This window comes from Mesitornis unicolor, unplaced genomic scaffold (genome assembly GCF_000695765.1).
Source record: "Mesitornis unicolor isolate BGI_N332 unplaced genomic scaffold, ASM69576v1 scaffold34255, whole genome shotgun sequence".
NCBI classification, from domain to species: domain Eukaryota; kingdom Metazoa; phylum Chordata; class Aves; order Mesitornithiformes; family Mesitornithidae; genus Mesitornis; species Mesitornis unicolor.
The window spans coordinates 9,477-34,978 of record NW_010186830.1 but is presented as its reverse complement, the minus strand read 5'-3'; the positions used below and the strand labels follow the sequence as shown (position 1 = coordinate 34,978).

The following is a 25,502-nucleotide window of genomic DNA, read 5'->3' as shown; positions in this document are numbered from 1 at the left end:
TTTTTACTTCTCCATTGGAAGTTCCATAGCAGATTACACCAGGGCTGTGAAGAGGGGGATGCTTATCATTGAAATTGAAGATGCTTACAGTTGTTAAGAATTTTCTCTTCCCCCCCCACAGAATTTATGATGATGTATATGACAGAACTGGACAGGGTGCTAGGTAATCTCATCTAAGATCTCTTTTTGTACATGAGGTTGGATCAGGTGATCTTTCAAAATTCCTTCCAACCTGGGCTGTTCTATGATTCTACAATTAGAATTAATTATAATTAGTAAAGATATTTACTCCTTTATTTTGTATAAGATGCATGCAATTATCTTACCTTCATACAGAAAACATGAATAACACAACAAATGAAAATTAAGAAGTACTAGAAAAATCTAGAACCATATAATCTGAGAATGGAGTTTCAGTGAAGATAATTAGTTATTGTTTCAGTTATAATAGGAACTTAATGTGTTTGACACATCAGGAACTTAATGTGTAGGAACTTAGTTTGGTTTGACAATATTAAACGAACTTGACAGTAACAAAAACTGCTTTACCTTGTCAGTGAGACGAGAGGTTATCTCCTACATACTGAATTGCAGCCCCTTTAGGGTAAAGGCTGTATCATGTGTCTTATCCTTAAAAACCTGTGCATGATGTGGGAGTTCAAGGTATAATAGTAATGCTAAGGGACAGACTGCATTGCTAGAAGAAAATGTCTCAGAAAAGGAGGTTTCAAATTCATTTCATACAAGCATAAGATCTTTCATAGTTTCTCTCAATCAAAAAATTATAGCAAACGTTTCAAGGAACTGCTCACATCTTGAAAATACTTGACTTTTTTTTTTCTCTTTCTGCATTCTCTTCATTGTGGAAAACCTCCTGTATTCTTTCCTGTGCTTTTATATTTACTGTCTGTTGTTTTCCTTCCTTATCATCATGTCTTCTGTTATGTTACCTTGTGCTCCACTTGCTGTCAGTAGAGCTCATCTATGATTCTTTAAAGAAAGTAGTGTGGGCTCTCAAGATTCCTTCTTGAGCATCAACTGCTTGCCACATAGTCTGAAGAAATGAAATAGATCAGGGCTAAAGAAGTTTTCTGTACTTGATTTCCAGTGTCTTTTTGCAGTAGTTGTAAAAGAGGTTTTTCATCTCCAAAACTCCAGTTAAATGACTTTGTAGTTGAAGTGTCAGTGATGAATACTTTCTGCAAATTGGAAATGTTTTAGATTATGGTTAGATGTATGTAACTCTTTGGATTTTGATATTAACAATATAGCTTCAGAAATTTTTTCATGAAATTTGAGCCGATGAACTGGAAATACCATATTATCTTCTTAGTTTAGGAGATTTCTGGTCATAATCAAATGGACTATATAAATTAATATCTTATTCTTGCCCAGGGAAACATAACAACATAGGCCTGTGTTCTGCCCCAGGGAAAAAAGTTTCTAAGTATTTAAAATCATTGAAAGTTCAGATTTACCAGATGTCTGAATTGATCATTATTTTAATGAGAATAACTGATGCCCACTTGAAGGATTTCACTTTTGCACTGAGGTATATCCTGTTACTTATAGAGTCTCTTGATGGTCTCATGGCAATGCACTGACTCATGCAAGAAATCTTCAGTTACTAGCAATTAGTTGAGAAAGAGAAGCTATTGTTATATCCTGATATTCTGAATACTCAACTAAATTCCAGTAAGCATGATTGTTAGTTCTTCTTCATTTTATTACGGGCTGACTGTTATGAAATCTGAAAATGGCAAGCTAAGGTGATAAAGGAAGATAAAATGGAAAGCTCCTTTAAAAAAAAGTGGTCATTTTGGCATACAATTTATCCTTTTTTCTATCTTAAAATAAAAATTGATGGCCAAGTTGCTATTCTATGTGAGCTGGCTGTCTCTTATACACAAGAACTTATCTATTTTCTGTTTTAAATTCTCAGAAATAGTTATTTTAAAATACGTGTTGCTTTCATAGTTACTACTGTTTTGAATTCGGAAGGAATGATGAATTGTGTTTTATTAATTATTCTATAAAATCTGGTTGCAGTGGAACATAACTTAAAATGTAGAGATGCCTTCTGCTTCTCCTACTTCTGTTTATCTCAGTAAGAGTGTCTTGTAAGAAATACCATGCATGCTACTGTGAAATACTGGGATCTGTATGCTTTAGGAACAGAAATAATAGTGTATGAAGCTTTAATTAGTTTTTATGCCATCTGCAGAAAACTCATGTTCAATCTGTTCACAATGATACATGTTTTTAAGGTTTTCTTCTCAAACTCATATTATAGAAATACTTTTTAAAAGTTACTGGTTAGGTTCAGGAGTGTATTTCTTAGTAAAGTAATAGGCAAGTATTGTGTCTCTATAAATTCTACAAATATCAAATATGCAGACTTAAATATTTACTACTTCAATAGCTGTTGTAAGTTTCTGGAAAGCTTTTCTTACTAACAACAGAGTCAGTGATGTTTTCTTGTCTGCAGTGGGCAGTTGCACCAGTTGCATGCCTTCTGATTAATTTGAATTGTTTGGTGCATCAATTCCTCAGTCTGCTTAGTAAAGTTCTCTTTCTAGTGAGTCTTGAAAAAATGTTTGGAAACCGGATACCAAAAAGGAACTGGATAAGCTTTATTTATATATAGTACAGACTCTTTTTTTCATTGTTTAAGACAGTAGCTATCACTGAAAACATTTTTAACTTTCCTTTTCACATTCTTGAGTAGTGGGTTGAGCTTGCCTGGCTGCCCCCCACCCACCCACCCAACCACTCTCTCCCTCCCCCTTTTCAGCAAGACAGAGGGAGAAAATAAGTCAAAAAGGATCATGGGTCAAGATAAGGATGAGGAGATCATTCAGCAATTACCGTCATGGGCAAAACAGAGTCAATTTGGGGAAAATTAATTTATTAGGAATTAATAACATAATAGGCTAGTGGGGAGTAAACACAACACTTAAACCACCTTCCTTTCCCTCACTTCCTTTCTTCCCAGGCTGCACTTCACTCCTTTGTTCCCAAGTCTTCTACCTCCCGCCCACCAAGCATCGCAGGGGCAGGAGAAGTGGTCAGTCAGTCCTCCTGCCCCTCCTCCTCTGACCTTGCTGTCTGCAGGGATGTTTCTCCCATGGTTTTTTCCCCCCACTGTTCTCTCTCAGCTGCTGCACAGCTTTTGTTATCTTTTCTTAAATATGTTATCACAGAGGCAGCACCACTTTGGCTGAGGGTCTCAGTGATGCCCTGTGGTGGGTCTGTTGGAGCCGGCTGGAACCGGCTGTGTCTGGCACTGAGCAGCTCCAGCCTTTTCTCACAGAGGCCACCCCTGCAGTCCCCACTGGGCATCTGGGCACTGATACCCAACGCAACCTTGAAGAAACCAACTGCACTGAAAGACACATCATGATTTTAAATATTGGTCTTGCTGTGACTCAGAGCTGTAGCTCTTCATCTTGCTTGGTTTTGCTCAAATACCTCCAAAGTGATTTATTTAGCATATTGATAGTTTTTTAGTAGCATACAGTAATGTTTACCCCTCATAGGAAGAACATGTTCCTTTGGGAGGTGGGTGAACATCATAAGGTACTTAGTCATTGTGACCAAGTGCTTTGAAATTACATAGCTATATGCACAATTTAATACAGGTGATACAACATCTCATGTATATGCAAGTATGTAATTTTGCCATATGAAATTGCTGATCTTATTTAGTCATAGAAAAGGTAAGTTTGTCCAAATTTGGGGTTCAAGCACAATAAAGGACATATTGGGATAGCCATTATTGGCAGTCTAGCATGATTAAGTGAAGGTCCAATGAATTTAATTAATGTATAATGTCATAATAAAGTCTACCACTCACAGTTTTAGTCTATCATGAACAGAGATTGTTCTTTTTCTGTTTACTGAATTATTCTACTTGTGACTGTGCAGCCTTTCTCCTGCATTCACTAAACCATTTTTTCTGTAGGCTTTAATTTGCCACTGAAATTATCTATACTGGGTAAAAGATAGATTTTCCTTGTGGCTGAAGACAGCCGGCAGGTTTTCTGAGGCAGTCCATGGTGGCTTGAGAAGTGTTATAGTGCAACTGAAATTTGAATATGCTTGTTAGATAAAGGATCAGCCTGTCTTAATTTTCCTGATTTCAGGGACATTCCCAGAATACCTGACAGCACACATGCACAGCTGGAGTCCAGTAAGTTTCAATTGTGGGGTAGGAAAATCTTCTCTCTCTTTTATGTAAGCACAAAAAGATCGAAAAATGTCATCTACAGTCAGTATAGCTCTTGTCTCTTTGTCTGTATTTGTCTCGATATGTCGTCTTACTGTATTATCTAGCTACCTCTGTTTAATAATAAGCTGTCAACAGTCAGGATGTTTTTATTTAGTCTTGACATTTGGTTACAAGCTTAGGTTATTTTTAATTGAAAAGAAAAGCATAATTCTAACTAAGATTCAAGAACATTAATTGTAATTTTTAATTTCCTGTTTTATTGTCTTGCATTTCAGTTGAAACTTACAAACTAAAAATGAGGATGAAATGTTCTTTATTTACAACCTAAGAGATAGCTACTTTGAAATCAGAATAGTTCTATTTTATTAGAACCTTTCAGCACTCTTTAAATTGGCGGAACCAGTATTTCATGAAGGAAAAAATAACTTGTTCATTGGCTTAGATCTAATGAGATGGATTTCAGCCTGGAGTTATTTTTTATTGTTGTTTTAGAACTCTTTTATAACAGAAGCCATGAATAAATGCAGTGGCATAAAATTGATTATAATAATATGAAAACCTCCTCCAATAACTTTTCACTGATCAGCCAAGTCTTAAAATAAAATCCATTTTACGTTTTGTGAGATGTCTTTTGTATTTATAAAAATACTTTACTTTTTTATGTTTATTTGTCAGAACTTGTCCTCTGACTGTTTGCAGACCTTGTACATTTGAAACACAATGCACAAAAAAAATTATGTGCATCTTGACATTTTTTTAAAAATCTAATTAACAGTCTGATTAAAAATTAATCTGATGGTACAAAATAGTAAGTGTCCTTCAGAAGGCTAAATTCCTTTGACCAGAATATGGTTGATTTGACCATTCTATGCTTCTATGAGAGTAAAATATTTACTCTACTATTTAGAAATTTTAGGCCCTCAACTTACTGACATCATTACAGCCAGAAATATCTGAATAAACTATTTTTCATTTTGTATGCTTCAGATGACATTTTGCAGCTATAATAAACTTGGAAAGCTTTTGGTTGCACCTGAGCATCAAAAGATTGAGTATCATTATTTGGTAATCTTAAATAGATAAAAAAGTGATATTTATCACAAATTTATTGTATATTGTGTTACATTTGTACATTTTTTCTTTAAAGAACATTGTGTAAAAAGCATAAGTGCCACTATTTGTAAAATATTTTTGTTTATAATTACAGGTTCTAGTTCATTTGAATCTCAAAAAATGGACCGACCTTCTATTTCAGTGACTTCTCCTATGAGTCCTGGCATGTTAAGGGATGTTCCACAGTTCTTGTCTGGACAACTTTCAGTATGTAAACATTTCATTAATATTAGTGTTGTGCTTTTTGCAGCATATACAACTCTCACTGCAGAGTGCAAGCTACCTCTAACATAAATTTCTTGCTAAACTAGCTAAATTGTTTGGTTAATGCTATATATCTCAGTTTAGACAGGACTACAGTTACGTAAGGACATTCTGTTTTATTCACTTCTGGAAATGTTATATATGTTGAATCATGCATACGTGTGTATATATATATATGTATATATTTCTAGTAAGCTAGACTGTTGCAGTCAAATTTTCAGAAAGGCCTAAGCTTGGCCTCCAGTTATGTTTGTGCTGTTGAGTGTATACACTTTTTTGAACTGTAACAGTTAAATGTACAGTTTGTAGATTTTATTACCTGTGTGCTTGGACATTAATATTGCTTATTTCTTTTGCACTAGCTTTCATATATACCTTTCCCCAGATATCTCGTTGATTGTTGACTAATGTATTCTTTTATACCAGTGTTACTCACTTTTGTTCTTGACTCACATTGACAACAAAGTTCATTACCTAAATGTTTTTTTTAAAAGAGTATTTGGTACTAAACTGAAGAACTTGGGTTTTGTATGCCTTTGTGTCATTTACAACTCCAAAGTGTGATTTTTCAAAAGTGCTCAGTTGGGACCCATTATACATTGAAAAGAAGAAGAAAATGGAATGGAAGTAGTGCAAAATCGATGTTAAACAAGTTTGAAAATGTCACGTTCGTATTTCTTCCAAATTGTTTATGTTAAGATAATAAGTGCACCATAAAAATATGCCTAAAATCTAAGCAGACTGCTCATAGGTCCCACAGAAGTGGTTTATGATGTTGATAGAGAATAGAAGAAATATTTTTCTGTTTGTTCAGCAGCCATGTTGGCTCCATTTTGCAATGCATGAAACATTATTTGTTTTGCTCATCAGACCAGCCATCTACAATATATAATTTTTAATTTTCTGTAACTGCTGTACTTAACTACCTTTAAAGACCCAATCCTTTGGATAAATGGAAAACTAGAAATCTTGACTGTAGAGTGCAGAATGCTTTGCACAGAATACAATGACAAGGGAACATGAACATGAACTGTCAGAATGCACAGACCAAGGTTTCTAAAAACCAATTTAGTTTTACAAGACAGAAAAAATTGTTGATAGTGGAAAGAGGAGGGAAAGAAATTTCCTTTAGCTAAATCTCATAACAGATCAGGCTGTCAAAAAGTTTTGGTTCCTAGCTCCAGGCATGAAATTCAAGATCCAGAGTTAGCTGCTCAGACATCCCAAGCACAGCCAGTGTGGAATGATGATCCAAATAGAAACCGCACAGAACCGGCTTCCTCACTTTCTCCGTTTCAGAAACAACATCTTCAGGAGTTTAAGGTTAGGATTTATTAGTAAAGCCAGTAAGTCTTTTAATACTGTGGTTTGATAGGTTATTGCAGTTTGTGGTAAATAAGAATAGTATCAGGAGATTGGGAGGTGTATTCTAATTCACTAACAGAATTCACAAGGTTTTATGTCTCAGAATGGCATGTAAATTCAGTGTTTAACTGAAGTGGTCCTATTTGTAATTATTTTTTATTTGTTGCAAGATAAAAAATTACTTTATTAATAATTTTATAGCAGTTCTTTCCATCTAAGGAAACCAAATAATGTTAGGAAACATTTAAAGATCTTTCCTTGGGTTGTCCTCTCGGTACTCCCTTATATACTGTATGCAGTTATATGCAATACTTCCTACTGCACAATATCCTTGTTTACCTCAGAGAGTAGTTGATATCTCAGAACACACAGCTCCAGCTGACTGCCACTGAGATCAGGAATCCTCTAAATTAAAGTCCCACTGTCTCAATGTAGACACCTAACACTAGTAGACAGTTCGAAAATTTGGACGACTATCTTACCTCATGAGCTAAAGAAAAGTTGGGAATACCTGTATTTCATGTTATCGACTTAATGACACAACCCAGCTTCTGCTGCTATTGGCTCAAGTCTTTGGGAGGCTAGTGCTGAACCTTTTGCTTTGTGAGGAAGGGTGGCTGTCATAACATCTGAAGATGGTGTGGATAGATAGCAACGAGGCACCTAACTGGACACACATATATTTTAGTCGCACACATTTATTTTAGAAGAAGATAACTTTAGGCAATAAAAGTATACCACAGCAACAGTTTTTCCAAAACAGTAAATATTTGTATTTTCATTTTGATCTGATATTTTATGTTTTGAAAAAACACAATTTTTTGACGTTTCAAATTTGGGGATTTATGTGTCTTGAAGATGATGCAATGAATATTTTTTCCTTCACTTTTTAAAATTTTGGTTTCTCATTTTATAACTTTAGAAAGTTTTGAAACTTTGGAGGAGGTGTTTTGAAAAATTAGATTTGACTATGAGATTTTAAAATTTTGCACCTTTAGCAAAGGTGAAGAAATAGCAAAAAATTGGATTTTAAAAATCCCCTCAAGTTCCAAAAAATATTTTAGTTTGAACACTACAGAATGGATGAGCTTCAGTGTTTTGGTTTTCCATGTTTTTAATCAGCTATTTTCTGACAGAACAGTTGGTGGAACACTCATTTGTTCCAAATAGCTGTGTAAGATGGAATGGAAGGAAATACTAAATTCCAAATGTAATTGGGAATGTGCTCTTTATTGTGAGTGGCAGGAGAATAATGACAGAGCCCTGGCAGTAGATGGGGACAGGATACTGTTCTTTGTGGAAGTGGAGGGAGGGTCAATTGACATTCTGGGTGTTGGTGGCTGAATTCAGGGAACCGTCAACAGGCAAGATTTTGGAAGTGTTTTTTGTATTTTTTGTACTTTTGGGCAATACCGTGTAGTCCTGATGGGCCATTGAGAAGGCAACTGTAGTTAATAGGCTGGGAGAAACAAGAGTTGTGGGCACAAGTGGAGTATTAGGAGTTGAAAGGGACCTTGAAAGATCATCTAGTCCAACCCTCCTGCCAGAGCAGGATCACCTAGACTAGTTTGGGTGGAGGTCTGAAGTATTTGAATAAATACTTGAATATATGCATCCTTATTCAGAGAGTGCTACAGATCAAGAGTTTTTGTATTAATAATGTTTTGGAATGTATATCTTGGTGTTCATTATGATTTTAGCCATTTTAGCTGCAGTGATTCCTCTCTATTATTCAGGGATATCTTCCTCTGTCTAATTTTCTGTGTTTCCCTCTGTATTGGCATTGGCCCGTGTACCTGTTTTCTACTATTGAGGTTACTGTGATGCTCCCGAGCTGGCGAATAGGATTTCTCACAAAGCAAACCATCTCACATAGCTAGGAAATCTTCTTTCCATTAATAATTATTTCATCCAAATACATATTTAATTGAACAAATTATATGCAGCTACAGTAAACTATTGTGTGTTATAATCTACTAAGGTATATAAATAATTTATCTGTATTCTGTGCAGTTTATTTTCTGGCATTTTTGATCCACATTGTTCTTTCAGGGGTGTATCCTACTCTTAATTCCAGTTATTGTTTTATTATTATTTGCTTTGTCTGGTTCTTGTTTCTTTGTTTTTTTCACTGATTTGTTTTTCCTTTAACATAATTTTGAAAAAGTCAGTATTCTTTGTGTGTTGATGCTCTTTGCTTCATTGCTGCATTCTGGCTACCTTTTCAATACTGCATGAAAATTATAGCTCGGAATGCTTTTGCAATAGTTAGGTTTAGAGACTGATAACGTGACTAGAAGACCGTGTAAATGGATACAGGTATAAAATGACAATATTTCATTCTTGTACTGGTGGAAATTCTAATAGAAAAGACTTCATTTATTAAATTAACCTACATCCTTGTACAGCTGAACACCAGACCCACTTCAATAGAGTTTCCATACATATTTGGTTTAAAGCAATAAAAATACAGTATATTAATTATAGTTGCAATATTTGTAGCATATTAGACAGTGGATATTGTACGCTGTGACAGACATAATATCACAGAATCACAGAATCACAGAATCACAGAACGTTAGGGATTGGAAGGGACCTCAAAAGATCATCTAGTCCAATCCCCCTGCCGGAGCAGGAACGCCTAGATGAGGTTGCACAGGAAGGCGTCCAGGCGGGTTTTGAATGTCTCCAGAGAAGGAGACTCCACAACCTCTCTGGGCAGCCTGTTCCAGTGCTCTGTCACCCTCACTGAGAAGAAGTTTCTTCTCAAATTTAAGTGGAACCTCCTGTGTTCCAGCTTGTGCCCATTACCTCTTGTCCTATCATTGTTTGTCACCGAGAAGAGCCTGGCTCCATCCTCGTGACACTCACCCTTTAAATATTTATAAACATGAATGAGGTCTCCCCTCAGTCTCCTCTTCTGCAAACTAAAGAGACCCAGCTCCCTCAGCCGCTCCTCATAAGGGAGATGCTCCACTCCCTTGATCATCTTTGTAGCCCTACGCTGGACTCTCTCCAGCAGTTCCCTGTCCTTCTTGAACTGAGGGGCCCAGAACTGGACACAATATTCCAGATGCGGTCTCACCAGGGCAGAGTAGAGGGGGAGGAGAACCTCTCTCGACCTACTCAATATGTCAGCATATTGAGGGGATGAGGTCAAGTAAAAGACATGCTCCCCTTTCCCTTTCACCTTTTCCTTTCCCCCTCTGTTTTCTCCCCTTTCTGTCTCTACACAAGTAAATTGCTGTTGCTCTAATGTCAAAATCTGGAAAGTTCTAGGTAGTGCACACAGTGTGCTTATTGCCCTCCATTTGCCAAGGCAGAATATGACAGGTGAGGGTCCTTGGTGCATGGCGGGAGATATTCTGTCCCTTTTAGGACTGCAATATTCTGGAATATCTGTATTTCTCTTGTAATATGGAGCAGAAACAAGATGAAGATCTACTTTTATTGTACGTGAGTAGGTCACATTCTGGTACCCATACACTGGGCTATGCAGTACTCCCTGTGCAGAGCAAAGTATAGCTGCTGCACCTTGCAGAGCACAGGAGCACATCAGACAAAACCTGTGATCCAGACTCTCAAATTTTCTTATATATCCTCTTGCTTTGGTGTGAGAACAGATTACTTCACACATTTTATGGAACAGAGTTCTCCAGCATCTGTATATGCCAAGTAAGCAATGAGGGTGGCAGAAGCATCGCCATACTGCCTATCTCCATTTTGTGGGTACATTTCTTATGGAAGTGAATATTGAGTAGTAGCTTCTTTCCATCACTTTGAAATAGATCAATATTCTCAGGAAAACTGAGCAGGGAGATACAGGAGATTCGAGTCTGTCAGATTGCTGGGGTTGTTGTGACCTGTTCCCATACTCCTGTTCTTCCAGTCACTGGCCCTCTGAGGTATCAACATGTGCTCCTGTTCCTGTCCTTTCCCTATGCTCAGTACTCTTTATGTGCCACTCCGTTAGCTGTTGCCCTAAGGGGAAGATGGAGGGTGGTTGGCTGGAGTTTGTAGCTAGTTCAGGAACAAGAGTGTTGCCTGTACTGATGCAGTCTTGCCATAGCCACTGGAAGCCACAGGGCTCTGTGTAGTCTGAAGAGTTACATTGTAAAAATGAGAACTATAAATGCATCTGTGTGCAATGCAACTACTAAGTTTGCTAATTTCTCTAGATCCCATTTCATGCAAGGGTTTTCTACATATATCATATATAATTTCTGTCATGATTGCTAGAGAGTTTAAATACATCAATTGCAACTTCCCCCATGTAAAGCTAATACCAGATAGCACCGTCTTTTAATCGGTTTTAAATTAGGAGGATTTTTAATAGAGATGCCTCTTAAAGTTGCTGAAAAGAGAAAGCCTTTTACTTTGCTTACTTTACTCTAGAAAGCAATCAAAGCTGTCAGTGTGTGAACAGTACTGGTTTCTGTCTCTGAATAAGCATCTACAATCTTCCTGAAAGTGGTTATCAAGCTGGACTTATGTTTCCTACTCCACTTTTAAATCACACTTTGCTGACCTGCTCCTTTTGTTAATGTTATTTCTAAATCTATTGTAAATGTCATCTGTAGACCTGTAATGTGAAATCCTTGCTCCTGGGGAATCTGGCAAAATTTCTGCTGACTTCCCTAAGACCAGAATTTCCATCACAGGCTTTTGATATGATTTGGTAACAGGTTTGCAGATTTAATTTATGCATTGCATTAAAATATTTTGTGTTAGTTAAATATGTTGTTGGTGTAAAGCTGTGTTTAAAGTAATAGTTGTGTGTCTTTGTTTTTACTTTTGGTCTTTTAGTTTCCAGCGTGTTGTCCTTTTTGGTTTTGTTTTATTGCTTTTTCTTTAATTTTGCTTACCAGAGCCAAAGCCTTAGTAGAAGAACAACGCCTTTTGTTCCTAGGGTTCAGGTAAAGACTTCGTCTGCCTGACAGAAACTAAAGTTGTGGTTTTTTCTTTTGTTTGTTATGGAAAATGCATAGCAGGAAAACGTTACATTATAGTCCGTTTTCCCATGTTTTTAGTGTGTTGCTTTAAACCATATTAACAAGATTCATGTCATCTTGTGAGCAGCTTGTAAAGTTCTGCATGGAGGTTAAAAAACTAAATTAAAATTTAAAGAGACAACTAGTTTTTGTTTGCTGTTTACCCAATATTAAACTCATACAGGTTTCAATAGTGATGATGGCTACGCATCCCACATACAAAATGTGTGTACTGTTTAAGCAAGAAATAATTTTGTGCTTGAGGTCATTATATAAAGATGATGTCTCTTTAAATCATTCATTATCATTACTTAACACATCCTTTTTTGCATTTTCCAAGTAATAGTAGCGCCTTGAGTGGAAGACAGGCAAAAAATTTGTACCTTCTTTAAAGAAACAAATTTCTGTTGTGTGAAACTTGATTCTTGCATTTTATAAGTACATCAAAATAACCAAAACTCTATTTAAATAAGAAATATTTTCCCCACTGTGTTACTGAAATTATTTAGCTTTGGTATCCTGTTTAGGTACAAGTTGTTTGCCTTTTTTCATTAGGAAACTCCTAAGGTACAGTAGATTAACGCAAAAGTAGGTTTTACTAATACGTTACAATGCTTATCTTGCTTTGCTGCATGTTTTTCAGTCTTTTGTAAATAGAATATTACCTGCTTTTCTTACAAAATATCTTTATGGAGATGTCAATCTTTTGTGTGGAAGCTGTATAAATATTTTTTTTGTTTGATCAATTGCTCAAAGACGTAATAGATAACCTAAATGATCAGAATGACATGACTAAATTTCATATTGAAATGAAAAAAAAGATAACTTATATATTTATAAAAGTATTCTAAATAAGACTGTAGGAAATGGTTTAATTATGACTCATATTTGATAAAGTACGATTTTTTTCACGATATGTTAGTTCCCGAAAGTAATCCTTACAACTGCTTAAATGTAAATTCAAAATAAAATATCTAAGAAAAAATATTATATTAAAAAAGTAATGTCTGTATAGTATTGTTTTAGGTTAACATATTATTATGTACTACTGACATAAACTGGCTTTGTATTAAAAATTTAAAACGGCCTTTATCGTGATTAAGGAAGTTGACTTCTGCTCATGGTACTGAAATCACAGGGGTACCAATTCAATCACAAGTTGTTAAGTAGTTAATAAAAGGTAAATATTGTATATGACATAAGTAGTCTTTTAATATTTATTTTTTTAGATATGTGCAAAATAAATTAAATATGTTGATTGTTCAATTTTAAAACTGCCTGATACCAGCATTTTTCATGAAAAACTGTAATGTAGAATTAACACGTAGTAGTTCTTTATTTTAATCACATTATCTAAAATAAAGAAATAGACATAAAAGTTCAATTCTACTTAAACTAATATCCTCTAATAGAAACCCAATTTCTTTGATCAAAAGATTATGTTAGTCATTTAAGAAAAGGAAAGAAGTATAATGGTTGATGGAGAGTATACAGCAAGAGGTGGAAGTCTCTGAAGCTTTCTCTCTCACCTCTGGTTGGATTATTTTTGAAATTGTAGATAAGAATTACCTTTAGCCCCAGTTTTGTTTCTGCACAATGTCTGTGAAGTCATTGTTGACCTCTCTAACAGTTTTTTGCAGAGCTCAGTAACAGTCAAAACTAAACATAATGTTTGTGACGAGTTCCTGAAGTACTCAAGCTTATGAACTTTACAGCTAGACTGGAACAAAAAGTAACCCATCTGCCCACTTTTATTAGGGATGGTAGATAGTTTAAGATGGATTAATTTAAGATACGTTTACAATGCAGGCTGCAGAGAAAAACAGAAATTCTCCAGTGATCTTTAAACAGGAGTATTAGAAGCAGTCCAGCAGCAGTGAAGAACTCTGGTTGCTTTTTGGCATGAGAAATTAGCAGACTCAGAGCTCTGAGGTGTTGTTTGCAGTTGTCAGGAAGTGTACATTACATTGTGGGCTGTGGTATAGCTGCGTTTGTAGAATTCCCTACAAGAATTAAGATCTCCAGACACTTCTGTTTATACCTATCTGTTTCATTGCTCTCAACTGGAAATGCACATCTTTATCCTTGCTTGCATCTTTTTTACTTGTTAGTCTGAAACTGATCCTGGTGATAAATGTCCCAAATTCTGGCACAAGTTCCTCTTCCACACTTCTTTCCATGTCATTCCATTCATTTTCTAGCTCTTCTATCACTGGATGATTTAAAGCCTATCAGTATTATTTTACTGGGAAGAAAACCACTCAATATCCTTTTTGTCCCTACCATGCACCCTTCTCCTGAACTTTTACTAATTCTACAGTACAGTGTGTATTTATTTCCTGAACTTTTAGTTAGATTCAGTTTAGCATACTGGCAGTTTTCTAGCTTACAGAGTGATGCCTTGCAATATCTTTGTATGATTGGTTCTTAAGTGTGTGTATTCTATGCAGTATCTCTTGTTTACTTGATGAAGCCTCCATTTGAGCCAGAGTTGCCATGAAAACACTGTTTTTTTCTAACTTCAAAAATTTCAGACTTATTTTTTGCTTTAATAGAGAACATCATTGTATTTGATTGTGTATAAAAAGATACACGTGTCTATCTGGCACTATTGAAATCAAGACGAAACCACTAAGAATATTCTTTTTAAAGAAATCTAGAGTAGACCAGCCTAAATACCTCCACAATTTTCTGGCTTTCAGTCATAGAAGTTCTTCAATTTGACAGCCTTTTCTTATATTTTTTTTCAGCATATCATACAGCAGCTGAAGCAGACAGCAATAAGAGTTTAGTTTAGCAACCCTCAGTAGTCAGGATTTGTTAGAAGTATATTTAAAAGCATCCAAAGCTAATCTCAGCTACACTAAAGATGTTACCACCTCAGGGCAGTTTCGGCATCTACATAAGCTAAAGTCCAAATAAAATGATTGCTGTAAGCATTTTTTAAAATAAACATTTTTGGTTTTTTTGTTTTGTTTTTATTTTCAGCAACAGATCCTGCTGTTGTATCTCCTGTTTCAGAATAATGGAAGAAAGAAAGAAAAGTAGTATCTCAGTTTCCAAATATTACACTAATATACAGCTATGTAGGTTACATGAAAAATTATAATCAACAACGGAAGAACAAAAGTGCCTGGCCAGCTCTCTCTCAAACGCAGTGAATTTTGAGTGGGCTGTGGTGGTAAAAATCAAGCTGCAGAAAGGGTGGACTCTCCCAGTGGCACAAGTTTTATCTCTTTTCCGTGAGATTTGTGAAGCAACCCTTATATAACAAATAAAGACATAAAGTGTAGCATAGAATTTAGATTTAAAACATAGAATCTTTGAAGTTTTTAAGTTATCACATAAGATATGATGCGCCTGTATGTGCTGTACACAAAACTACATTAGAATTGCATAGTTAAGCAAACAGTCAAGCATTCAAGAAATAGGAATATAGGAAGTGGCAGTAACAGTATCATCTATATTTTCTTGTTTTCCCTTATGCATATTTATTAGAGTAGGGGTCCTAATTACATTACTTCTTTTCTAGAGCTCTCACCTCCATCAGTGCTCTGAATAAAATTCCTAGTTAAGATGAAATTTAAAAGAAAAAGGATGAAATCTAGTAAATGGAATTTATGTACTTAATTTATATAACTTAGACTTGTGTAGTTGAAGAAAAGAACTAAGTACCTCAATATCTGCACTGAGTCACTCAGCCCAAATAAAGGATGCCAATCACCATTAAGTCTGTTTGAATCTTAGGCTGCTCCATGGGGTAATTCATTTCTCCATAGTGAGGTGTCTTCTGAGGCTACAGAGGACCAAACAGGAATAGTAGATAACCTGCATCCTCACTTCTTAGAAAGCAGTCAGCTTTTATATACTGTTCTATGTGTAGGAGGCTCATTCCAGAAACAGGACATCTGTAGTTTAAGCCCTGTTTAGACTGAAGAGGTTGAACCTGTGTCTCAGAAAAGTGACTTTATCATCAAGCTATTACACATCCCTTTCTTCTCTGGAGCATGAAGTCTCATCTGAAGCTCAGATACTGTGTGTCTGGGAATGTAAGTGTGTGGTGATAGCAAATAAAGCTTATTTTTAGTGTAGCAGATTCCAGACCTGAAACCCAGAATGTATATTGATCTTGTATTAGACCACTACTGGGTAAGAAACCAGGAAGAATCTTACAAAGCTGAGGCCAGACCTTCACCACTGTCACCCTTGATGACTGCCTTCATCAGCTGACTGCAGAAGAGTTCTTGTTTCTTGTGCTCTGCATAACACCTGGAAGCCTGTCTCAAGGAGTGTAGCAGATGCACCACTCTGTGGATGACAGAGCATCTCACAGTTTCAGGATGCATTGAATTTAGATGCCTGAATACGGGTTACAATGAAAGTTTAGTCAAGAATTAGGTGCACAGCTGCCTAGGGAAGGAGTCTAGGAAATAAAAGTATCATGAGTGTGTGTGTGGCAAATAAGTTTCAAGAACTTCTATACTAAGTGGAAAAATCTTAGGTGCTTACATCCTAAATTATCTAGGTAGACGAAGTCCTATACTAGAAGTTTTTCACGGGTGTTAGCCTCCACATTGGCATCAACCAACATGGTTTTCCTTTGGTGTATTTTATGTGTTGTAATTTTAGCTTTCCCTTTGCTTCATTTAGATCAGGATTGCATCGTCACAGTTCTTAGATGTTCAAAGCACTTTAAAGTGTCATTCCTACATGAGTAAAAAATTGCTGAATGAAGGATTTGTAGTTTCTGCTCTGTTAGTCAGCTGCTTAAGTCTTTCAGTGTTGAGCATCACACCTGTACATTCGTGTGGGACTTTCACCCTACGGATTGAATAATTCAATGTACTTCACTTTTTGGTGTCAGAAATCTTTTCTGAATACAACTCAACAAACCTATTAAAAAATAATTTCCTTATCAACTTTTCTGTTACAGATGTGGCATCCCTTGTTAATTTCACAGCATAAAATATATGTAATGTTCTATGAGGTGTGACAGGATTATTTTGCATTTATTGGTTAAGAATTGAGAAGAGTCTAAGAAAATCAGGTTCTATCCAGGCATAATACTCAGCTCAGAATTCAATTCCAACACTTAGCACACAAGTGGGCTCCAAGGTCTAATGCCAGACTCCCAGATAATGAAGACCATGCAATTAGTAAATAACTTTTGAATTGTTTTAAGGGATCCACACCTTGATACACTAGAGCTCTGAGAAAGAGGAAGGGATAGAATCGAGTCTTCTTGAACTGCACCTGGCTGTCCTAAACAATTGTCCTTTCTCTATTTGTGAATACTAAAGACAAAGTTCTTGTAGGAAAATACCATACCATCTGAATACTGTCAAAATATTTATGCGCAGGAGAGTCAGAATTACATCAGTCCTATTCCCAATCTCATTTTCCATGTCCAGTGTGCTTGTCTAACTCCTTGTTTCTCATTTTTCTTTCCAATTTCTTGCCTTGATGTGTCAGATTTTCTTTCATCCCAATCTCTCTGTGCAATGTATTTTGCACCAGTTACAGAATGGCTGGTTGTTTTGTCAGCTCATTCCATTTCTCTCATTCAGGCTGTTTTGCCCCTCTTTTCTTCTATGGTCCCTGATGTTAGTGGCTCCATTCTTCCTGTGTTTCACTAAGAGGCATCCAATATCCCTTACTTTCCTCGTAAATCTAAAGTAGTTTTTGATTTGTCCCTCCTTCTTTCTAACCCCTTGAGAATGCACTGCCATCATTCAGTCCATGGGGTTCTTTGTCCAGTCTCTTACTCCCAGTTTCTTCCCTTCTCTTTGCATCCAATTCAAATGACTTCTTGGGTTGCAAGTGCCTGTACTGTATATTGGAGTGCTAGCAGCTTGAGAAGAGTATCTTCTGGTCATAGCTCTCCCTCCTGACCTTTCCTGTAACTAGGCAAATTATGGGGAATTACAGGGAAAATATGCCCATTAGGCACAAGCTTTTCAATTTTTTTTTTCTCAGAGCATTAAGAGAAAAGTAGAAGTTATGTCAATCCAAATTTTAAGTTCTTGTTCCAAAACACAAATGTTAGATCATCTAAAAGAAATATTGTCAGATGATTTAAGTTTCTTATTTGAGTCATTCTCCAGTCATCTTGGCTGAAGTTTTCCTGCAAAAATCTGGTCTGAAGCAAATGTAGCAAATAAATATTTGGCCTTAATATCAACAAACAATTTTGGTTGTATTTTAGGCACCCTCACTCAGTCACAGTTTGTGACAGTGTATGGATCACAAATATGTTGCATTCTGCTTAAGCAAGGCTAATTTCTCCCAAAAAAGTAGCAGAAGAAGGTTCTCTCCAGTGCTACTTCTCTTGGGGCATAGGTCTCTTCCTTAAAGACTCCTAAGGAACCCTGCAGGTGGATACATTTAGTGTCAGAGAGCATTGAAGTTGACTTCAGAGGTCATTAAAGCTTTGCTTTGGATTCATGTTGTTGGTGCAAAGCTTTCTGCTTGTCATCTGTAGCTGGGTGAAGATACCTGTACTCCAGAAAACATTCAGTTTAGAAGAAAATACTGAAAAAGCCCCTTTCTTTGCAGGAATGTAGGAACAGCATCTGCAACTCTCTTGAATCTAATGTATTGAGGATAATTTCCCTTACACAGATTTCTGCTGTACTAGCCACAGAGCTCTTTTAACTGTTGGTACCAGAAACCTATAAAGGCAGTAGGGGGAACAATGGCATGATAATAGAGGACAGTTATCCTTTCCCTTTTAATATCTATTCAAACACTGCTGGTTGGTGGCTACAGGAGTTGCAAGATCTAAAGTAATGGAGAAGGAAGAAGTACAGTACCACCATTGATTGAGTTAGTGTGTCTTAGCGTAATGTCACGGAAGTATTAGGAATGGCAGGAAGCTAAAAAAGCCTCTTGTTGATGGGTCAAAAGTCTTGATAACTGCATCAAGATCTTTCTTTAAGTGACCGGAATGCTGAAGAATAGGAGTTATGACAGCAGATGGAGACCCTGTCTCTGAAATGATGTGAGATGGGCTCCACAGGAAGTGCACCTTCCCCTGGTTATGTTTACCTTAGTTAGGGTATATTCAAGCCTAAAGGTGCACTGCTTGGTTAGGTGTGGAGTTGGGCATTATCCTCTTTGATTCCCCTAAGTTCAGGCAGGGTCAGTGTTTCCATTAAATGTCCTAGTTTGTCCTCTGTCTCAGGGATACGCCCCATGATGAGAGCTTCCTCTGCCAGATGTGGTTAATGATTTTGCAGTTGTACCACCATGTAATGACTCCCTGGCTGTTTGGAAAGCTTTGTTTTGTCCTAACTGCAACATTTCCCCCTTCAGCAGTGAGTGCTCTAAAGTAGGTGTATCCTCTCCTTGAATAACTTATTTGCAGCTATAGCATTCAAACTGAAATAGCTAAATAGCAGCTAATAACTGTAGTAAAAAAACCATAGCAGACCAAGTCTAAGACTGATTTATAATAGTTTCTACAGATGAGTAATAGTAGTTTTTGCCTTGTTGTTACTGAGTTGGACTGTGAAGAGGGTTGGACTACTAAGCCTCCCTCTCTTACAATTTCTGCAGGGCTTACATGATTTCAGCATGGGTCTCTGCATCTTGAAAAACATTTAGAGATTTGAAATATTATCCTATAGCCTTTCCAGTACAACAGGATGTGAAAAATTTATTAATTCATTGTGCATAAATGGCTTAGAAATGTATATATATGACCATCAGTAATGCAAAGTAATACAATATCACTTCTGAGAGAGAATAATCCTAACCAGAGCACCATGTGGAAAATATTTAGTATGAAATAATGTACTTATTGTACAGGATTTTTTAAAAAGAGTAACTTCTGGTATATACTGAAGTTTTTATGCTTTGTTATAAATACAAAGTAGAACATGATATTTTCTGTTTAAGTAACCAATATAAATAGAAACTTATGAGCAAAATTAATTTTAAGGATTAATATGCCGTTTTGTTGTAGAAATAAGTTCACTAATTAATATTTTCTCATTACAGATAAAACTGTGGTATGACAAGGTTGGTCATCAGTTAATAGTTACAATATTGGGAGCAAAGGATCTTCCTTCAAGGGAAGATGGGAGACCAAGGAATCCTTATGTTAAAATTTACTTTCTTCCAGACAGAAGGTAGGGTGAACACAAAGACAAGGAACATTTGAGTAAGAATTGGTCTGATACTCAGGTGGCACGGACAGCTGAGTCTACTGGTTATACATATACAGAAGAATCTTACAGTTTGGAGTTTCTTTAGTTTTTGTTATGTGACAGCAATGAGTCTTTGAACACTAAACACAAATTCATTTTTACTGAATATATTATTAAATACCGAATAGAAAAGGAAAAGTAAACATATGTCATTGCATGGGCATCCATTACTGGCAAAGAATGTTGTTAGTGTTTTATAAAGCCCTTATTTCCTATGACAGCTATCCCTGTTCAGTACAAAAAAAATGCTACAAAGTTAGGTTCCCATATTTCTGGACTGATTAGTCCAGCAGTTTGGTTTTTTTGGACCACACCTTCACAAAGCAGAGCGGGAACAGATTTGGCCATAGATTTCATATCACAGTAAATGTGAGTTAAGGCTGAAGCCGACTCAGTTGAGATTGTCCAGGTGCACCTTGAAAGCTTCCCCTAAAGCACAGGACAGGACTGATATTAACAAGGACTGGCATTATATATGCATTTAGGGAAAATTAAACTGTGGTAGGAACCCTTATTCCTGAATAGCTCCTTCATTTTTTAGTCCACAATTTTCTGCCATTTCAACTTAGGTGGTGGGAAGAACAGCAATGTGGATAATGTGTTCCCAGGTTAATTTTTTAAAATTAATGTTTCCTCAGATAGTGTCAGCAGGGGAAAATGTTTAGCTTTATTTTGTAGTGTATCAAATAATTCAAAGATTTAACCTGACTCAGTATATGAAAGATTGACCAGTGGACTGGTGAATCTGTAGAATAGCAAGTAACTTTACAGTTTATATTTTTCATCCTTTGCTTTTCTTAATATCTAAACTGGGAAGATGCGAACTATCTTCAGTACAAATTGACTTCAGCAGAAATTAAGGCAATTCAGTGTTTTGGAAGACACTGCTTTTCCACTTCCATTGTATGCCATGTGTTGACATAAATTTCTGTGATTGCATTATTTGCTGTATCATTGATGACAAAAAACTTTTGGATGGATTTTCTTGAACTCACCAATATTTGAACCGTTGTATTAGATTCTTAGTTTATTCAAATTGCTGTAGTATGTTTGGAGATGCTGAAGCTGTGCTAAACAGAATCAGGTCTGTTTAAATTATCTTATCTGCTTTTTCAAGATTAAGAAAGCTATCAAAAATGTCTGTGTTCAGAATGCTTCACAATGTAAGCTGTAATAAATAGAAATACATAGAAGAAAATTATTTTATTAGATACTTTCAAGCACACAGATACAAAAAGTTACTTAACATGAAATTTTATTATGTTATACTGGTGTATTTATGTGAAGTATTCAGAACTTTAATTATTACATGTGTTTTTCATCACTTATATAAGAGTCAGCAGTTTGTCTTATTGAATTGGTGTTTTTCTTTTGACATGCAAATTAATTTTCCTTTCCTTAGAGGTAAAAGCTAAATGAGCAATAATATATTTCCTGTGTACTAGAAGGAAACGTGCTAGAGGTAAAACACACTTAAAGAAACCAAGCACTTTAATTAGATGAAGATACGGAACTCTCTTTGATTAAACAAATTTCATTGGAAATGCTTGTCCAATGTAACTTATTTCACCTCTCAAGGGTAAACAGATCTTTAGCATAATAGAAATAATTACATTATTTGTTTTAACAATGCATCTAAAAATATTATTTCTTAGTTAATATTTTGTTCTAGGTTCTAATTAACAGTTCAGAAATACAATAACTAAATTACAGTTGCAAGTATTAGCAAACGGACAGTATCTGCATTGCTGTATTAAAAAATCCACATAACTTAGTACCATGGCTGCATTATACAGCAATCAGCAGATTTAAAGTGAAGCACTATTATGAGAACTCATCAGTATTCTCAGTAGAAGGAGCATGGGTGTTTTCCAGCGAAACTAGTTTCAATCAGAAAATATTAATTCTTTCAAGTAGAATTATTCTGCAAAACACATTGCTTTCAACAGCACCCTGGAGCCAGAGCCAGGAATTCCAGGGTAGCTTTGCATGGAGACCTCATCAGGCTCTGAGATATAGAGCCAACCTTGTAGTGGAGATCCACCTTCAACTTGGACAGATCCTTGGGGTGACCCAAAGGATTTCAGGAGCTGTTTTGAGAACACTGCTCCTTCCAGTGTTTCTGGAAAAAGACATAACTCGTTTTCAGGGCTTCTGGTTTCCTTAGGTTTCCTAAAGGCTGTGGAGCCCTTAGTAAGGGAAACCCCACGGAGAAGGCCCTGCACTGCTTGCAGCTGTCTGAGCATTCCTTCATGTAGGCCAACTGCTGCATCCTGCTTTGCAGTTTGTCAGCAGTTGTAGGACTGGGAGCTTGAGTGAACCAGTTGGTTCGTTTATCTGAAATGCAGATTTTTGCTATGCCCAATGTTGTCTGCATAAGTGTTTTACTCTCGGACTGTGCCTCATGGAATTCTCATTTACAAAAGTGTATTTTGCTTTATAAAATGCTGTTTCCAAAACAAAAATGGTAAAACACTTCTGTTTTTCAGGAATTTTTTTAAAATTAGAATTGGCACATGAACTTGAAATCACCTAACTTTAGTTTTTAATATGAAGTTATGAATTATCCTCAATATATATGCTGAACTTTATCATAAAGGACTAATCCAAACATACACTATAGTTCCCGTAACGCTACAAAATGTACTGCTGATTTAAGATTTCCAACTTTAAAAGATATACTTATTACAGTATAATGGTCTTTTGAATATTTTTAATATTTTTTTTTTCAGTGATAAAAATAAAAGAAGAACAAAAACAGTAAAGAAAACGTTGGAACCTAAGTGGAATCAGACATTCATTTATTCTCCAGTTCATCGGAGAGAGTTTAGAGAACGAATGTTAGAAATAACTCTTTGGGACCAAGCACGAGTTCGAGAGGAAGAAAGTGAATTTTTAGGAGAGGTATACAATTATTGGTAGTTAGTATAGAGATACAGTTGCTCATATATTAATGACTAGATACAGTATTTTTTAAAAAAATGGTTAAATATAGCAAAGCAAAACTGTTTTACTTTATTGTGTTTGTCTTTATTTCACTTGGTAGTAAACAGGGATCTCACATTTGTCACATAGTACTGATATGAAATTCATTTTGTATTTGTTTTGTTTTAGTAGCAGCGTGCACATGATTTCTCAATTTCTTTAAGAGTTGTTCATTAAATTACATATTATCCATAGCAAAATGCTGGAATGTTGCTAAGTTGCTACAAGATATTTGAATGCTGTAAACATCATAATAAGGTAACGAAGATTTTGTGAAATATTTTTGTTATATTTAGTGCTGTAAAATGGACAGGGACTCCTTTCATATTAAATGCAAGATTTTTAGAAAACTTCAGAAAAGGCCTTAACAGTAAGAGAATAATAGAATAAAATTTACAAACATACCTATTTGTTATGTTATGTAATGCTTTCCTACTTTTACCCATTTTTTCTTTTTTAGATTCTTATTGAGTTAGAGACAGCATTATTAGATGATGAACCTCACTGGTACAAACTTCAAACGCATGATGTCTCTTCATTACCACTTCCCCATCCCTCACCATATTTGCCACGCAGACAACTCCATGGCGAGAGTCCCACACGGAGGTTACAAAGTAGGTTGCTAGTTTTACACACTGTGTATAGTTCATTTGAATTAGAGTGTAAAATATATTAAATTCTCATAGATGGGAAGCTGACAGAATTTGTGTGTTCATTTGTAGCTGTTCTGAATTAGGTCATTTGTGATTACTGATAGGAGTCTGACAAATGGAAATATTGAACACTGTGCAATACACTAGTTTTTTCTTATGAAGCTGCCTAGTTCAGATCTTAAGCTTGAGCAAATTATCTTTGTCTTTTCCAATCTGCTGGTTTTATCTTGAAGTCTTATATCATGTTTATAATTTCATTCTTTAATCAAAAATGAATGTGCACTACCTTTCTCTTTAGCTTATACTTCTTAAGAGTATAACATTGTATGTAGCTAAATTAATACCCTGGCCTGTTCCATTGTTTTGATGTTATTTTACGTGGTTACATTCACAAATAGAATTTCTTTTAAAATTCTATTTTGTAGAGTTTGGTATATTTGATCCACTGTAGTTTAATGTTATCAGAAGATATTTTGAAAATAGAGTATATACAGTATGCTAATAAAAATAGATACATATGAATAAGACAGTAATGGGTGACAATCTGTTTCCTTAATACTTCCTTGTTTCGCTAGTTTAACTGCTCAGTACTGTCAAAGATTTAAAGCTATCCTTTACTGAATTAACTTTATAAAATACCAGTTGTCACTGATATATAAAACAAACAACCCCAACAAACCAAAAACTATTTCTAAGAATTCTTTGGGGTTTTTTGAGTCATTTTTTGTGAGTATGTGTGTGCATACATTACACACAAACTTGCGGAAACATATCCATGTATAGCCACGCAACCAAGCTTAGATATTGCATATGTTCTATGTGGATTTTCTATTAAATAGTCCCTCTTATATAAGGATTTCAAGTAGCTGATAGTTTTTGTGTCTGTGCACTGGATGGTGAGAAGGATTAAAATGCTCCATATCATAATATTCTGAGATAGATACATTAGCAGAGAATTACAGTGCATAGCCTTCAAGATGTAAGATTATACTGATGCATGAAAGGAGGAGAGAAATGGTAGAGAGTTCTGTTTCCATTCAGTTCTCTTCAGTCTTCTCAAGTACCATGACTGTTCAAGTAATGCCTTAGAATTATTTTTCTTCTATATTTTCTGCCATCTTGTAACACAATTTAGGATGTTAAATATTCCGTGTAAAATTACGTTTACAGACCAACTGGACATTTCAGTATCTGTCTGTATGTGTAGTCAGTGAAATACTGATTTTCAGGAAATATTCATTCCTGCAAAGAAACCCTGTTTGTTTATATTAATTCCTGTCTCTGGAATAAATAACTAACATGAAGAATGAATAAAACCATAACTGATTTGTTTTGGAAAAGATTGTAGTAATACTTGACTAAAGATCTGTTCAATGATACTGACTTCAAATTTGGTAGTCAATAAGTTTTTTAATACTAATCAATAGTAATATTAATACTAGTACTAATACTAATAATGTGCTCAACTGAAAAATCTTATATACCTGTCTGGAAATGTAAAAGGAAGGACTTATCAAAACTTCTCGTTTTGTGAAGCACTCAGATTTGGTGTAGAAGTGCTGCTTTTCAATGGATATGATTTAACCTGACTGTTCCCAAAGCAGTACTTTGACAACTTAGGGTTCAAAAACTTCAGCAAAATAAGCAATGTCAGAGATTGTTGGCAAATTCACATTCTCCTAAAATAAAC

At 35.6% G+C, this 25,502-nt stretch overlaps 1 protein-coding gene across 1 annotated transcript in view; it reads left to right on the top strand.

Annotated features, from left to right (window-relative positions):
* The window catches only part of LOC104541254 (regulating synaptic membrane exocytosis protein 2-like), a gene marked incomplete at its 3' end in the record, with an annotated part of 30,631 nt that extends 6,858 nt beyond the window's left edge, over window positions 1–23,773 (top strand). Inside the window, exons 6-10 of the mRNA XM_010185258.1 lie at window positions 4,146–4,192; window positions 5,439–5,551; window positions 19,966–20,096; window positions 22,907–23,078; window positions 23,620–23,773. Of these exons, the coding sequence (XP_010183560.1) occupies window positions 4,146–4,192; window positions 5,439–5,551; window positions 19,966–20,096; window positions 22,907–23,078; window positions 23,620–23,773 (617 nt within the window). The remainder of the gene's footprint in view (window positions 1–4,145; window positions 4,193–5,438; window positions 5,552–19,965; window positions 20,097–22,906; window positions 23,079–23,619) is intronic.
* Window positions 23,774–25,502: the final 1,729 nt, after the last annotated feature.